This window comes from Triplophysa dalaica, chromosome 24 (genome assembly GCF_015846415.1).
Source record: "Triplophysa dalaica isolate WHDGS20190420 chromosome 24, ASM1584641v1, whole genome shotgun sequence".
In the NCBI taxonomy this organism is placed as follows: Eukaryota; Metazoa; Chordata; class Actinopteri; order Cypriniformes; family Nemacheilidae; genus Triplophysa; species Triplophysa dalaica.
Window position 1 is genome coordinate 13,678,869 of NC_079565.1, and position 14,932 is coordinate 13,693,800.

Sequence of the window (14,932 nt, forward strand, 5' to 3'; positions counted from 1 at the left end):
TTTACTTTTGGATTTTGACATTTAGTCTTCAGGGAGTCATACATGCGATAAGATTTTATAGCATACCCCATGTCAGACATTATGTATGTAGCATTCAGCAGGTAGCGCTGCTCTTACTGCCCTCCTCCTGTTGCAGGATGATCCAGGAGCCACCCCTGCCCCCCGGCTGGGAGATGAAGTACACGGCAGAGGGGGTGCGATACTTTGTGGACCACAATTCTCGCACCACCACCTTTAAAGACCCCCGGCCAGGCTTTGAGTCAGGGTAAAAATCACACACCCCGAAGCTCAGGTCGCCTGTTTTGTTTTTTTATGAAGGGAAGAGGTTTTCACTGTGACAGATATATGTCCCAAGAAATGTTTAAATAAGTGCTTTACTGGCTAGGTGGTAGATATAATGCCTTTGCTGTATGGTATGGTTAAATTATATATTGTTTTTTTACTTGGATTTGTGTGATTTATAGGAAAGATTATAAATATAATATTGATTAATCACGTCAGTACCCTAAACATCTTGCGGTTTACTAGCTCAGGTCTTTAACCAATACGCCACAAGCATTCACAAGTCATGTATATAAATATTTATTATTATTTTATTTTATTATGTTATTTCATACAACTTTTTGTTTGTTTTCTGTTTTTTCTCTGTTTTTTCCCCTATTTCTTTATTTATCTGATATACAGCGGTAAACAGGAAATGTCTTAATTTGTATAGCTGAATGCTGTGTTATCTGTCCTGTCTTTGCTCATGTGTGTTTATAGGATCTGATGTTACACATATGAAATGTGTGCCAGCGTCTGATGTTTCACATTTATGAAATATATTATTTCAGACTTTTTCACAGTGCTTTGACTTGTTTTCCATCTCTCCTCTGTGTAGTTCGCGGCAGGGCGGTTCTCCGGGTGCGTACGATCGCAGCTTCAGGTGGAAATATCATCAGTTCCGCTTCTTGTGTCACGTGAGTTGTGTGAATTGCTTGTCTGTACTCTTTTAGTGCCATTTTTTGCAGATGCTTATTGCTTTATATTTTGTCCGTCTCTGAACAGTCCAATGCTCTGCCCAGTCATGTGAAAATCTCTGTGTCACGACAGACGCTCTTTGAGGACTCATTTCAACAGGTAAGTAATGGTCGAGGGGGTCATATAAAAGCATAATCGCACACGGTCCACAAATAGGGCAACTGGTATGGTATTACCGGTGCTATAAAGGCAAAAATCTATAAATCTCTGAACTGCCCCTATAAAATGATGTGGCTGGTCCCTCCACACAGACGTCTTAGCTTTATTTATCATATCCAACAATTACAAATCAAACATTGTAATCGCACAAACATTTTGATAAAGTTTTATTAATTGCTATTCAATTTATTGTAGATTTGCACACATAATTTAAATTCTGCTAAGGGGTAGTAATGTAACAATAATTTAAAAACTATTTTATGGTAACACTTTACAATAAGGTGCTATTTGTTAACAGTGGTAAATGCATTAGCTAACAATTAACAAATTTGCTTTTCAGCACTTTTTAATCTTTTTTTATGTTAGTTAATGTCAATAGATTTCTGTTATTTCATGTTGGTTCAGGACGCATTAACTAATGTTAACAGACACAATGTTTGATTAAAAAAAATGTTTCAGTAAAGACTGAAGAATTGATCATTGTAAGATCATGTTAGCTAATGCATTAACTAATTGTTAACGCATTCCGCCAAGATCTGTGCATGTGAGTTGGATGGACACTAATCTATCCCATGATGCCACGTGAGCTGAGCAATGGTCAAATTCAAAAGTTAATCGAATACAAAAAGCGATAAACTATATAAGCAAATGTCCATTTTTTTTTAAGTACTGATAATTGAATTTCTCTGGACTATATCGTGTTTTTAACAACGCCTACGTATACTCTAGGTTGTTCTGAAAACATCATACAGCAGGTCAAAGACCATACTGGTAACATGACAATAAAACATGGCTGATGCGTTATGTCCGAAACATATTCATACTACCCCCACTCATACATTATAGAATGTTATGATTTAACAGTAGATAGGTAAGTATTTATTCAAATTCAGGACATACCTTCACAGTATGCTATTCCGGATGCAGCGATTGTCTTTTTTGTGGCAGATACTCCACCCATAAAGGAAAATTCTGTCATTTACTCAACCTCAAGTTGTTCCAAACCTGTATAAATTACTCTGAAACATAATTAAAATTATTGCTTAGTTTTTTTTGTTCTGTTGAACACAAAATTAGATATTTTGAAGAATGTTGTAAAGCAAAGAGTTGACTACCATTTTAATTTTACCTACTACGGTATTTTTTTACATTTATTGTATTTTATAATTTTCATAATCATTTTATAATTACTCAAAATGGTTATAAGTTGGACTAATTAGAGCTAAATACATTGAAATCGCACTGTATATCACTTCATTGAATACTTGCTGGCTAAGAAATAATGATTACCTTGTGATTATCGTTTTTAAAATTATCATTTAAATGTCATGACAATAATGTCTGTCAAAAGAAAATAATGTGTGTAATGGACAGAAGTATTTACGAGAAGCAGCGGTCCAGGGGAGTACTGATCTGCATTCATCTTCATCTTTTTAGTTGTTTAAAAGATTAAGGCAGTTATCAAAGTTAATAAAATTATTAGTTTATTGATAAAATGTTGTTTTCATTAAAAGATGTTACATTTTTGCATGATTTGTAACATTTAATGACCCCTCAGCAGATTTTGATTTGCATAATATACTGTCTTGCATTTTGAATATGTTTTTGTAATCCACGTGCTGTTCAGAACCTTTTTTTTCCAGTTTAAATAATAATGTGTATCACCCTGTTTCCTCTCAGATCATGAATATGAAGCCGTATGATCTCCGTCGGAGGCTGTACATCATAATGAGAGGAGAAGAGGGTCTGGATTATGGAGGAATAGCCAGGCAAGTTTATCATCAGGACCTCTCAGTCATCTTGATCAATTACTTGTGCTTAATGTTTGGGTTCGGGGAGATGTTTGGTGTGACTCTGCTTGTTTGGTGTCTGGACTTCAGTGTCGTCGTCCTCTGTCTGTGTCTGTCTTCCTGCGTCGTGTCAGTGGTTTTACCCTATGGTAGGTTACGTCATGCTGTTCTACCACAGGGTAGAACCACGGACGTGATGTCTGGAGGTGTCTGCATCGTCCTGTCATGTGACAAGCCTCAACCCTCTTCTTATCCTCCCAATCATGGTCCCCATGTTTATTTCTTCCCCTCCCTCTTAACTCCATCATCATGGGTCAGTTATGATTTGCTGTGTGTAGGTGTTTATTCATGTTCATTGCTTGTTCATGTGACGCTTTTATTTTCATAATATCTAAAATAAACAAGCTTAATTTGGTCAAAATTTGGTGATTTATTTGGAAAATACATGAACACCTCTTAACTATTCAAAATAAAAATCATATTGTTTCAAACTAACCAATGAATTCATGATGAAAAGAAAAGCATTTTTTTTTAAGAAAAAAAATAAGAATTAAGAATTTACTTGAGCAATTTATTTCTTTTTTAAGGATCCTTGCAGTTTTTGTTATTCTTTTACATGTTGATGCTTTTCCTAAATATTCAGACAAAAGATTATAATTCCTAGCATTTTCAGAGTTGTTAGCAAAAATGTAAATGAATCTTTATTGTACAATTCTCAAACTTTTTACCCAGCCTTATTTAGACATCTGTACTTGTATTTTAAAAGGATTTAAGATATACGTTTTCAGTTGCTTTAACCATACAGTAGCATACCGTAAAGATTTAGAGCTGCTTTGGCAATAGTGAATGAAAGGAGAGAATTGAACAAGAAACAACCAATCATATACATACTTTTGTCTTGTCTTGCCTTATTTAACTCAAATTAAAATGATTTCTATAGCATTTTTTTACAATATTGCAATGTTGTGCTTCACTGAAACATGCCCGATTACCCTTATCATTGGTGTGTATGTTGTTATATTACATCTGCTGTGAGAATTATACTGTAGCAACAGTAGCTGCTCTGTGCAACTGGCATACAAAATCCTTCATATATCATATATATATTAATATATTTGTAAAATTCTTGTCTTTGTTCTTTTTTTAAAGTTGGACATCACTTTTCACCTAAAATGTACCTCTGTTGGCCGTACAGACACGTCATGCCAGTTTAAAGTGACGAGAGAGAATGTCAAACCAATTGCTAAAACATTTTATTAGAATCTTTTACTATTTTTATTATGACTTCGTATTAAAATGGTCAAGTTTGTAGTGCAGCATTAGAGACTGACTTGATCATAAAAATCACTAAATGAAAAGAATCCACAACCGGCTTTTAAAGAAGCTGCAGGATCCCACCAGTTGTTTGGAAAGTTTTGATTAGAGTTACAGGTCATTCATGAGTGATGTAAATATACCTGTAATGATTTTTTTTTATATATACTGCATATTTTTAAAGCAAATTTGTTAAGACGGTTTATACAGATATTTTAGAAAGTTATTTAATACCTGCCAATAAAATATGATGGTACTGATGTCTCACTTTCTTTATTCTCTTTTTAGGGAGTGGTTTTTCTTGCTGTCTCATGAGGTGTTAAACCCCATGTACTGTCTGTTTGAATACGCCGGTAAAAACAACTACTGTCTACAAATCAACCCTGCATCCTCAATCAACCCTGACCACCTCACATACTTTCGCTTCATTGGACGCTTCATTGCCATGGTAACAATAGTGAAATTTGCCTTATCAGCCATGTGTATCTTGTATGAGTGAATAATGCATACAAATGAGCAGTGCTGTTGGGTATCTTTTCAGGCGTTGTACCATGGGAAGTTCATTGACACTGGCTTCACTTTACCCTTCTACAAACGCATGCTCAACAAGAAACCCACTTTAAAAGACTTGGAATCTATCGACCCTGAATTTTACAACTCCATCATGTGGGTCAAGTGAGTATCAATCCTGCAGTGCTTGGTCCGGTGTGGATGTAATTGCGGACTGTGTGTGACATAATGCTGACACTGATGTCTGCTGACAGAGAGAATGATCTGGAAGAGTGTGGAGTTGAGCTGTACTTCGCTCAGGACATGGAGATTTTGGGCAAGGTGACGACACACCAGCTAAAGAATGATGGAGAGAATGAACTAGTCGCTCAGGACAACAAAGAGGAGTATATCGGGTACTGCTGCTAAATGTTTACATTACATTGATGATAGTATTGGCAATAGCAATGTCAATTCTCCCATCATTTACCCACTCTTGGTTTTTTTTTGGTTAACTGTTTTTTAGCAGGCACCTTTTATCCAAAGGGATGTTCAGAAAAAAATAGTCACAGTCCAGGAACAAAAGAATATGCTTGGTTCAGGACAGTATGCAGAAAGGTTTACCTAGAATCAGTAGGGTCATTCCTTGTCAAATCAACCAAACTTTCTATATTTCTCCAGCTCGAATATTTTGTATATCTTTACAGAAGCATGACAAACACCTGAAGTGATGAAAGCCAAAATATTAAAGGTCATGGATGAATATATAGAGCAATTTTCTAGAGGGGTATAAAAATTACGATTTTCACTCTAAATTTTAAGCCAAATAAGAATTGGGGAAAATGACATGCGAAATACACCAGCATCATTATTTCATTTTTTCACAGCGATTAGTAACAATAATAATAATGATGCGTTTTATATAGAGGCGCCTTTCAAAACACACAAGGACACCTTACAACTCAATAATAAAAGTAAAATATAAAATAAAATCGACAACATTGATTCAGCAAGAATTAAAAAATACAAATAAAATCAACAACATCAGTTTAGCAACAAATAATCATACAATAAAATAAATCAGGAAAAGCTTATCTAGAAAGGTTTGTTTTCAGACGTGATTTAAAAGTAGTGATACAATCAAAGTCACGTTACGTATGTATTGTGAAAGGGAGTTCCAAAGACAAGGTGCAGCAAAATTGAATGCTCTAGACCACATGGTGGTTAGGCGAACAACAGGTATAGGAAGAAACAGTGACGCAGAGGACCTAAGAGTACAACCAGGAATACACATTTTTAAAATGTCAGAAAGATATGATGGAGCAAGATTGTGAATAGCTTTAAAAGTAAAAAGCACAATCTTGTAATCTATGCAATATTTAATAGGAAGCAAGGGTAGTTAAAACAAAATTGGTGTTCTATTGAAGATGTTCTTGTAATTATCCGTGCGACTGAATTCTGGACCAACTGAAGTTTGTTAAGAAGTTTTTGAGGCAACCCAAACAAGAGAGAATTACATTAATAGATACGCCAGGTGACCAAAGCATTTACAAGCTGTAGCAGTGGTGTAAGAAATGGACTGAGACGACTGTTGTTCCGCATGTGAAAATAAGCAGATCGAGTAACATTATTAATATGTGTCTCATATGACAACCTACTCTCGAGGATGACACCCAGGCTCCTAACTTGACAAGATGGAGAGATTGTAGAGGTGTCAATAGCCATTGAGAAATTAACATATTTTGACAAATTACGTTTGGTACCGACCAAAATAATTTCTGTTTTATCACCATTTTGCTTGAGAAAGTTGCACAAAAAAAACAGGATTCGATCTCATCTAGACGTTCCAAAAAAGAGGTTAATGGAAAAGCTGAGTAAAGCCTCGCAGACAAATAGAGCTGGGTGTCATCCTCGTATCATTAAAAGTTGATTCCAAATTTCCTAAAAATACTACCAAGTGGTAATGGGTAAATTATAAATAAATGAGGCCCCAAAACAGAGCCTTGGGGAACACTGATGGAAACAAGTGAAGAGCATGATCTAGAATGTTTAAGTTCAACAAATTAAGTGCAGCCAGAAAAATGTTGGGGATTCAATAAGGAACAGTATTATTTTAACACTATTCTTCACCAAATTTGTAAGAATTATTATGAGCTTTGATCACAATTATAAGTTATATATTCTCCACCACCCTTTGTAAGGGAAACCCATATCAACCCAAATTGGAATGAATTTAATTGATTATTATCAATTTTACTTATCTGGATAAAATTCATGATTTGCGAAAATCACTTAGCATTACGAGTAGGTAGCAAGAATATGCATGTTTAGGGACTTATGAGCATGAACTACAAACAACATCACGTTTGAAATAAAACTTTATTACCTAGCATTGGAAGAAGGTTAAAGTGGAAGCAGAGAGAAGAACATAGCATGGATTTATGGAAGTATTTGATATTCAGAAGATCAATAGCCTTAACAAAAAATGCAAGAAGAGAGAGTAGAGAAAGAACGGCCAGCAAACGGAAGAGACTTCGGTCTCTTTTAAGACAAAAGCAAACAGATGTGACTGACCCAATCAGGAGATTGTATTTGTCTTCCAACATGGTGTTTTGCATTTGGAAGCTGATTGGATGTTCATGAAGTAAACTTCTAAGAGTTTGTTAAAACTAATATGAAAAGATTTACCAAAACACAAAAAACATTAACTTTAAGGAAATCACAAATGCGCCTAATAGACAACAAACATGATCTACATATCATCTTGGTTAACTGAGCTACTACAAAAATATAATAATTCTAGTATTTATACACTCATTCATTCAAACTACTTTGGATTAATGTTTAAGACAGGCATAACAATAAGAACATCAATACATGGAAAGGTTATAAATGAATATATGTACATTTCTACATAGATGTATTTAGGATTGTATGTCTATCCCCAAAGTGAATAAAGAGAGTACATCTCCATACATTCCATTGGGTAGTAAAATGTTCTTTGGTTTGGTGTGGGTTTCTCTGGTCACTAGAGATGTGGTCCTGCTCCTAGGTGTTAGTTGTAGATTGGGATAGACCCCCTGGCGACTAGCTTGCTGGTTGGGTGACGGGTGTTGTTGTTATATTTAAGAAATATAACTAGTTATTGCGTATCTGATCGGTCTCAGGCACTACAAAAATAAGATCTAAACCAGGTTAAAGGAATATCAGTGATTCATATAGAGGTTAGCCTATTCAAAAGAACCCGGTGAGAGATGGCATCAAAGGCTGCACTTAAATCAAGGAGATTGAGTATAGTTAAGAGTCCAGAATCAGCCGCCATGAGCAAATCATTTGTAACTTAATCATAGTAGATCTCTTGGTAAAATCTGTTGTCTTAGGCAATCATTATTGCATTTTATGCCAATGGTTACAGCTAAAAAATGAAGCAAAGATATTTTTTGTGTTTGAGTTACCTTAATGACCTTTTAGATTCTTTCGCATTACCTACTGTTCTTTTTGGGAAAATCATTTATAAGAGTCCATATGGGTCAGTCCTTGAGATATGAGGATTTAAATATGGCTTCATGAGTAAACTGTATGACCATTTCAGTGTCTTTTTGGAACTGATTACTGTCAAAAATTACCAGGTTGAGGCACATTAACACGCTTTTAATATGTTATTTATATGATTCTATGTTTCTTTGAAGTTTAGAGAAATGAGATAAAGGGAAATTGTTAATTATGGCCCGAGCACAGATGATGTGTGAAATTGATTGAAGGAATTGCATTTTTGAGAGCCTAAACATGCTTGAAAACTCATGAAAGTTTGCACAAGACTTTTATGTCTTATATGAATTTTAGAAAATTGTGTGGTAAAATTGCTATATTGCACCACCTGAAAAATGTCAATAAAGCAGCGGTCACCCGCTACTTTAAGTAATTGTATAAAATTTGGTAGACTCATTTAACATTTTAACAGCTAATAATTAAGAAATCCAGGTGAGGCAAATCGTCCTTTTTCAAATACACACAGTTACAGATTCCGACCACTCTCTGCAAGCAGCTTTATCCGACCCTCACATCCTGATGCATGTTGGGAATGCTGTTTTGAAGTTTGAACAACAATCACGTTCTTCTTGTTTCATGGCGAAAAATCTAACTTTATTTGGCTCTCACGGACACACCGCTGAACAAAAACTCAAAAGCGTCACAATTACACATGGCAAAGACCTTTAGATTAGACTGACAAAATATGAAGTTGATTTAATGAAATCTATGAGAGATTTATTGTACAATCATTCAAAATTGTAGACTTCCTAGGATACTGGTGTAGAACACTTTTTTTGTCGGGCTGCTTTAATAAAGGTTTGTAGGGAGCGCTACAAGAATTATCACATTATCTATTTTTGCCTGTCATGTTTAAGTTGCCCACAAAATGATTTAGCTGCTCCATAATTTGGGTGGAAATTGCATGCTAGTTAATTATGTATTGAATTACTGTATGCTATTGCTTACATCACTTATCCCAAAGGACCTTTGTTTTAGACAAACACACATGAGAGAGAAAGAGAAGGTAGGAGTGACATTCATACCATTCATCCTAGGTTAGGATAAGACTTCACGAAAAAGGAACATCCTTTAATGCTCACTTAAGTTTCTTTATACCAACATTTCAGCAACAAGACTTTGACAGGTATACGTTATTTTATATGAGTTCTTTCTCTTTATGAAAAGGAATACTACTGCACACTCACTCAAAAAATAGTTGTCGATGATTCAGCAACAAGCCCTTGTCATGGTATAGCTTTCAAAAGGTGAACTTTTTCATGTTCAACATTCTGGAAAAGTTAACAGAGACTTTAAAAAAAGGCTTGTTGTCTTCATTAAAAATGCAACTTTGTTTCCAAAATACAGTATGACCATCACTGAATATCATTTATTAACTATATGATTGTCAAGTTATCTCAGTAAAGTTCACGACATGTCCGCAAACCTAATAAATTTCAGACAATTTACTTAATGTGTATTTTCTAAAAAATAAGCACTGTTTACTTGAAGCAAACTCCAAGCACAGAAAATATTGTACACACAGCAAGGCTTTATCCATCTGTTCCATCCAGATGTTAATAAAACAAAATAAATTTCAGTCGCTATAAAAATTATACCAAAAAATTACCATACAGCTAAATTTATATTGAACGGGAAAATATTCTTTAAACCTTCAGGCTTGTCTTGTCATTTAGTCTTGTCATTTATTCAGAGCCAAACTGAATGTTGCTATAACTAATGGCATGTTTCTCTTGTAGCCTGCTCACAGACTGGCGGTTCATGCGAGGGGTGGAGGAACAAACGAAGGCCTTCCTGGATGGCTTCAACGAGGTCGTGCCGTTGGAGTGGTTGCGTTATTTTGATGAGAAAGAATTGGAAGTGGGTGTTTTTTTTTTTAGCAAACAAAATTGTCTTCCAGTAAGGACTGCATTTACTGTATAGATGCTTATCAAAACAAAACACATAAAATAAACAACACAGTCTACACAGACACAAGCGTATGTGAAATCACTTAAAGGGCCGCAAATCCAGGGGTTTTCTGCAATTTAAAAATAGTCAGTGGTATCCCCAGAATGTTTCTGTAAAGTTTCAGCTCAAAATACACCACTTATCATTCATTAATATGTTGAACATGGCCATTTGTGGCTGCAATGGAATATGTGCCGTTTTGTATGTGTCTCTTTAAATGCAAATGAGCTTCTGCTCCCCTCCCCGTATGCAAATCTGAGGCAGAGCGCTTACACATTTGCTATGATCACATCTAGGCAAGCAATATTGCGGAATGCACAATTACGTCTGTTAACCCTTGCCCAACCAAAACCATAAACTAACTGCAATAAAAATCACCTTAATGCCTTGTTCATAAATACGAATTAAATGGAAAAGACAAAAACATACATAGAACAACATATGCTGACCATTTGCTGTATGAAATGTTGGCCAGTGATGATTAATCATGTGCATGAATATTACTAATAGACTTGTATATGACAGACAGGTATGTAAAGATCAGAAATCAGTGTTATGTTGTGAGTAGCAATTTCTGCGTCACTTCATTGTCTTGCAAATGCACACTCTGTTTCTATCCTAAGTATTGTCGCACTTAGTACATACAAGAAAACATTGAACTCACCAAGAAAGACACTGCTATAAGAAAGACACTGCTATAACTTTCTTTCTTTGTAATGAATAAGCTTTACAGAAATTATGTCGGTCACAAGTCTTCTGAGCCGATGGGGGCGATGCGTTTTACCACTAATGTTAAGACATAGCACCTGACCTGTCTTTGGACCAATGTCTCAGGTTAACCCATGAATATGTAAACAACAGCCGCCAACATGTTAAACACATTATTTAAGAAAGGTGATGTAAAAACGATGTGTAATACTTACTTCTTCCGGAGATGAAGCTTGATCGCGAATAGCTGGTACTGATCCACTCTTGAGAATAATTCTTTTTTGCGAAAGCCATGCTATACTGACGGGCCAGATTAGATTTTTAACCTTTCCGGCTACCCAGAGCTCTAGCTACCGACGTAGGGGTCGCATCGACTCGAGGTCAGATACGTACGAATGCCCTGGCGGAGACCTTTCAAACAAGTCCTGACTCGTTTCTCTAAGTCTTTTCGGACCAGAGATACGGATCTGTGAATGTTGGTTTGTCGATCCGAAACAAGTAAATTCTTATCTAACGAGAAGTCATCATCGTTCCGCCAGGGAGTTTTGATCTTTAACAACTCCGACCTGTGAGGTCGCAGCGGGACGAACCCTTGCTAGTCGGGAAGGTCTCCTCCCGGCCTCGTTTTATGTACCATGACAGCATGTCTCTGGCAGAAGATTAAACTTTCCGCCCTCTTGAGGCGGAGTCTTTGAGCGATCATGGGCAGGCATAAATCAATGTGACATCAGATTGTAAGGGGATTGCCAACAGCCTGTTTTTTGTCACTGTTGTGGTTTAAAGGAAATTACAAAAAGAAGAATAGATGGATTTGTAAAGTTACAGTGTGTTACAGGTAGATAAACATTTAAAAGTGCACTTTCTGGGATTGCGGCCCTTTAATAAACAGCTGAACTGTAAATAACTGTGGACTAACCATTTATAGAGCCTATTTTTCGCATCTACTTAATGGCGTGTGATCATGTCTTCCTTCAGCTTATGCTATGTGGGATGCAGGAGATTGATCTGAGTGACTGGCAAAAGAACACCATCTATCGACATTACACTAAAAACAGCAAACAGATCCAATGGTTCTGGCAGGTAGATATCACAGTAAACATTGTGTGCTTTTCTGCAAGAGATGATATGTATTTCATATATTGCTTTTTTTTTGTTCCACAGGTGGTAAAGGAGATGGACAATGAAAAGCGAATTCGCCTCCTACAGTTTGTCACCGGAACGTGTCGGCTTCCGGTTGGAGGTTTTACTGAACTTATAGGTAGATTTACAGTTAATCTTAACATCATACAAGAGATAAACCCCACAATATGAAGTTTTCACACATTTTTGTTACAGTGATTGTGTTCAAAAAGAGCAGCCCAAGCTGTGTTTACTAGCCTAATGGACTTTATATACAGTAAACTCAATGTGGTTTGTGATGTATTTTCTTTATACTTTTCAAAACATCCCCCACTTTGACTTTTTAACGAATCGCACCCCGAGGCTAACGGTACAGAAGTTATATCAGCTTCAGCTTTTATTTGTTGAAAGTTCTTCTTCAGTGTTGGTCCGCGAGAGTGTTTGAATACATCCGCCTGGTGACATCAGCTGAAGGAAGCAGCAGATTAAGAGTCCGAGCGAGTTATAATTTATTACAGGAGCTTACAAAGAGAGACTCTTTGACAACATGCACTGATAAAAGCATACAATGTATCTGATGTTGACTTTAACAGCAGGAAAAGTGCTTTATAGAGTAAAGCATGTGTTTTGTAACATTGATAGGAAGCAACGGACCACAAAAGTTCTGCATTGACAAAGTGGGGAAGGAAACCTGGCTGCCCAGAAGTCACACTTGGTGAGGCTCATATTTTGACCTTAATCCAAATAGTAAAGAGATATTTTTAAAGAAACTTTAATGAATGTTTTATTCCTTCTGCCTTCATTTACTAGTTTTAATCGCCTGGATCTGCCACCCTATAAAAACCTGGAGCAACTCAGAGAGAAACTGCTGTTTGCTATTGAGGAAACGGAGGGTTTTGGCCAAGAATGACCATTTAAATGAATAGAATAGGACCAAGATAATAATTTAACCAATGTCATAATTTTTTAATAGCATCACATTAATACCACTAATGTGGACTGGATATTCTTCAGTAGTGTCAGTCAGTTCGAAGTCACTGATTGACCAACAGCGGATTCATGACGTTCATTTAAGCCACTTCAGGGAACGAACATCTTAAATTACAGCTCAGACTTCATACATTTCTATGCAGAACGAAAAGTATAAATAATAAGGCGTTTGATTGCTTTACATTTTCAATCCCAGCTGAAATGATTTGTCGAGATGGAAGAAATTTCCTCTTATGTGAAGAGACACAAAACAATCATTACAATGATAAGTTAAACAGCAGTGAACTTAATCTACACACATCCTAAACCGCTGAGCATATGTCATCACATTGTATATATGAGCTAGAGAAAATACTTGTCTTTAAAAGGGTTCATCTATCACATTTTTATTTTGTGACATGCTGTGTTAAGATGTACATAGTTGAAATAAAATCATGTCATGGACTGTGATGAAATGGGTTGGTGCAAAAATCAACAAACAAAAGTAAATTCAAATGTTAGAATATGGACTGGTAAATAAACAAAACTCATATATGTCTTAAGGTTTGTTTTCATGATATACAGTAGGAAGTCAAAGGCAAATACTTTGTTGAATATTTATGGTAAATATAAAAAGTGTTTTCCCAAAATGGGCACGTTTGGCCTATATACATGCACTTATTGAAGTGCTTTTAAGAGAAAAATATGAGGTTTTTTTTCTACTTTGATGCCCCCCTCTCTATTAAACTAATCTGAGAACATGGAAGTCAAATTTTCTCCGAGCTTGTGATATTTAAGACTTTTTCATTGTACTTAAAAAGCATATTCCAGTGTTTGATGAATGCCACATAAACTCTCGGAGAACATATTAGTTACCAATATATTGAAACATCCGTATATATTTCTCTAAACCTCTAGACATAAGGAAAATATTAATCTATGTAAGAGTTTTCTTTTCTGTTTAAAAAAAGAGAAAAACGTGCATTATGGATGTGACAAAAAGGACATGATTTTTCAGAGACAACATACTTTGTAGAAGTACTGTGAATTAAAATGCAGAAACCAACAAATGGAAAAAAATGGTGGTATTGGCCTGAATAAAAAAAGCTTTTAAACTTTAGGAGAGACATTTTAAACCATCAAATGTTTGCTTTAGTATGGTGAACTTTTTTTAATAAGGTTAACGTTTAGAAGACATTTCCCTGTTGAAAGTTTAAGAAATATTTAGGGATATATCTTGGGAACGCAGGTTACATCCGCAACCAGAGATTATTTTCCATTACACATTACTTAACATTGTGATGCTGAAAGTCAAGTGGTATTTTCAAGTTTTTTCTTTCATGAAATTTAGCTTTTTCTGAGTTACTGACTCATTCATTGAAAGGCGTATTCGAGTTTAAAATGGAGTTTAAAGAAAAGTAATTGATTAAAATGTTGACTGGAGAAGGGAAGAGAAATACAGAAAATGACAGTATGCTTGGCTAAAATCATTTTAAATGCTTTAAAATGTCAACAAAACCTAAAACGTGTAAGACATCCAACTACTGTTAAAACCATTTAGAAAATACTAAGAATGAGAAGAATTAATCATTTACAATAACTTAAGTATGTAATAAATACAACCATTATCTATGATTGCAATCATTATCCAAAACAGCCAGGAGTAATCTTTGATGACCAGCTGTCCTTTACAGGTCACATCACATAGTCAGTGCAGTCATGCTGAATTGCATTAAATAACGGAAGATCAGGCCTTACATTACGGAGCATCCTGCACAACTCCTCGTCCAGGCCCCTGTAATCTTTATGCTGGACTCCTGCAGTGCTCTTCTCGCCGGTCTTCCTGAAAGGTAATCGAACCACTC

At 35.7% G+C, this 14,932-nt stretch overlaps 1 protein-coding gene across 3 annotated transcripts in view; it reads left to right on the forward strand.

Moving 5' to 3' along the window:
- wwp2 (WW domain containing E3 ubiquitin protein ligase 2) overlaps nucleotides 1-13,630 on the forward strand; it is a 33,553-nt gene extending 19,923 nt beyond the window's left edge. For 2 of the 3 annotated variants that reach the window (XM_056739632.1, XM_056739633.1), the window contains 12 exons: nucleotides 137-265; nucleotides 881-959; nucleotides 1,048-1,119; nucleotides 2,860-2,952; nucleotides 4,576-4,731; nucleotides 4,825-4,958; nucleotides 5,048-5,188; nucleotides 10,061-10,181; nucleotides 11,955-12,059; nucleotides 12,141-12,237; nucleotides 12,741-12,813; nucleotides 12,909-13,630. In XM_056739632.1, the coding sequence (XP_056595610.1) occupies nucleotides 137-265; nucleotides 881-959; nucleotides 1,048-1,119; nucleotides 2,860-2,952; nucleotides 4,576-4,731; nucleotides 4,825-4,958; nucleotides 5,048-5,188; nucleotides 10,061-10,181; nucleotides 11,955-12,059; nucleotides 12,141-12,237; nucleotides 12,741-12,813; nucleotides 12,909-13,008 (1,300 nt within the window). In that variant the 3' untranslated portion in view covers nucleotides 13,009-13,630. The remainder of the gene's footprint in view (nucleotides 1-136; nucleotides 266-880; nucleotides 960-1,047; nucleotides 1,120-2,859; nucleotides 2,953-4,575; nucleotides 4,732-4,824; nucleotides 4,959-5,047; nucleotides 5,189-10,060; nucleotides 10,182-11,954; nucleotides 12,060-12,140; nucleotides 12,238-12,740; nucleotides 12,814-12,908) is intronic. The other variant, XM_056739634.1, reaches the window with a different exon arrangement.
- Nucleotides 13,631-14,932: the final 1,302 nt, after the last annotated feature.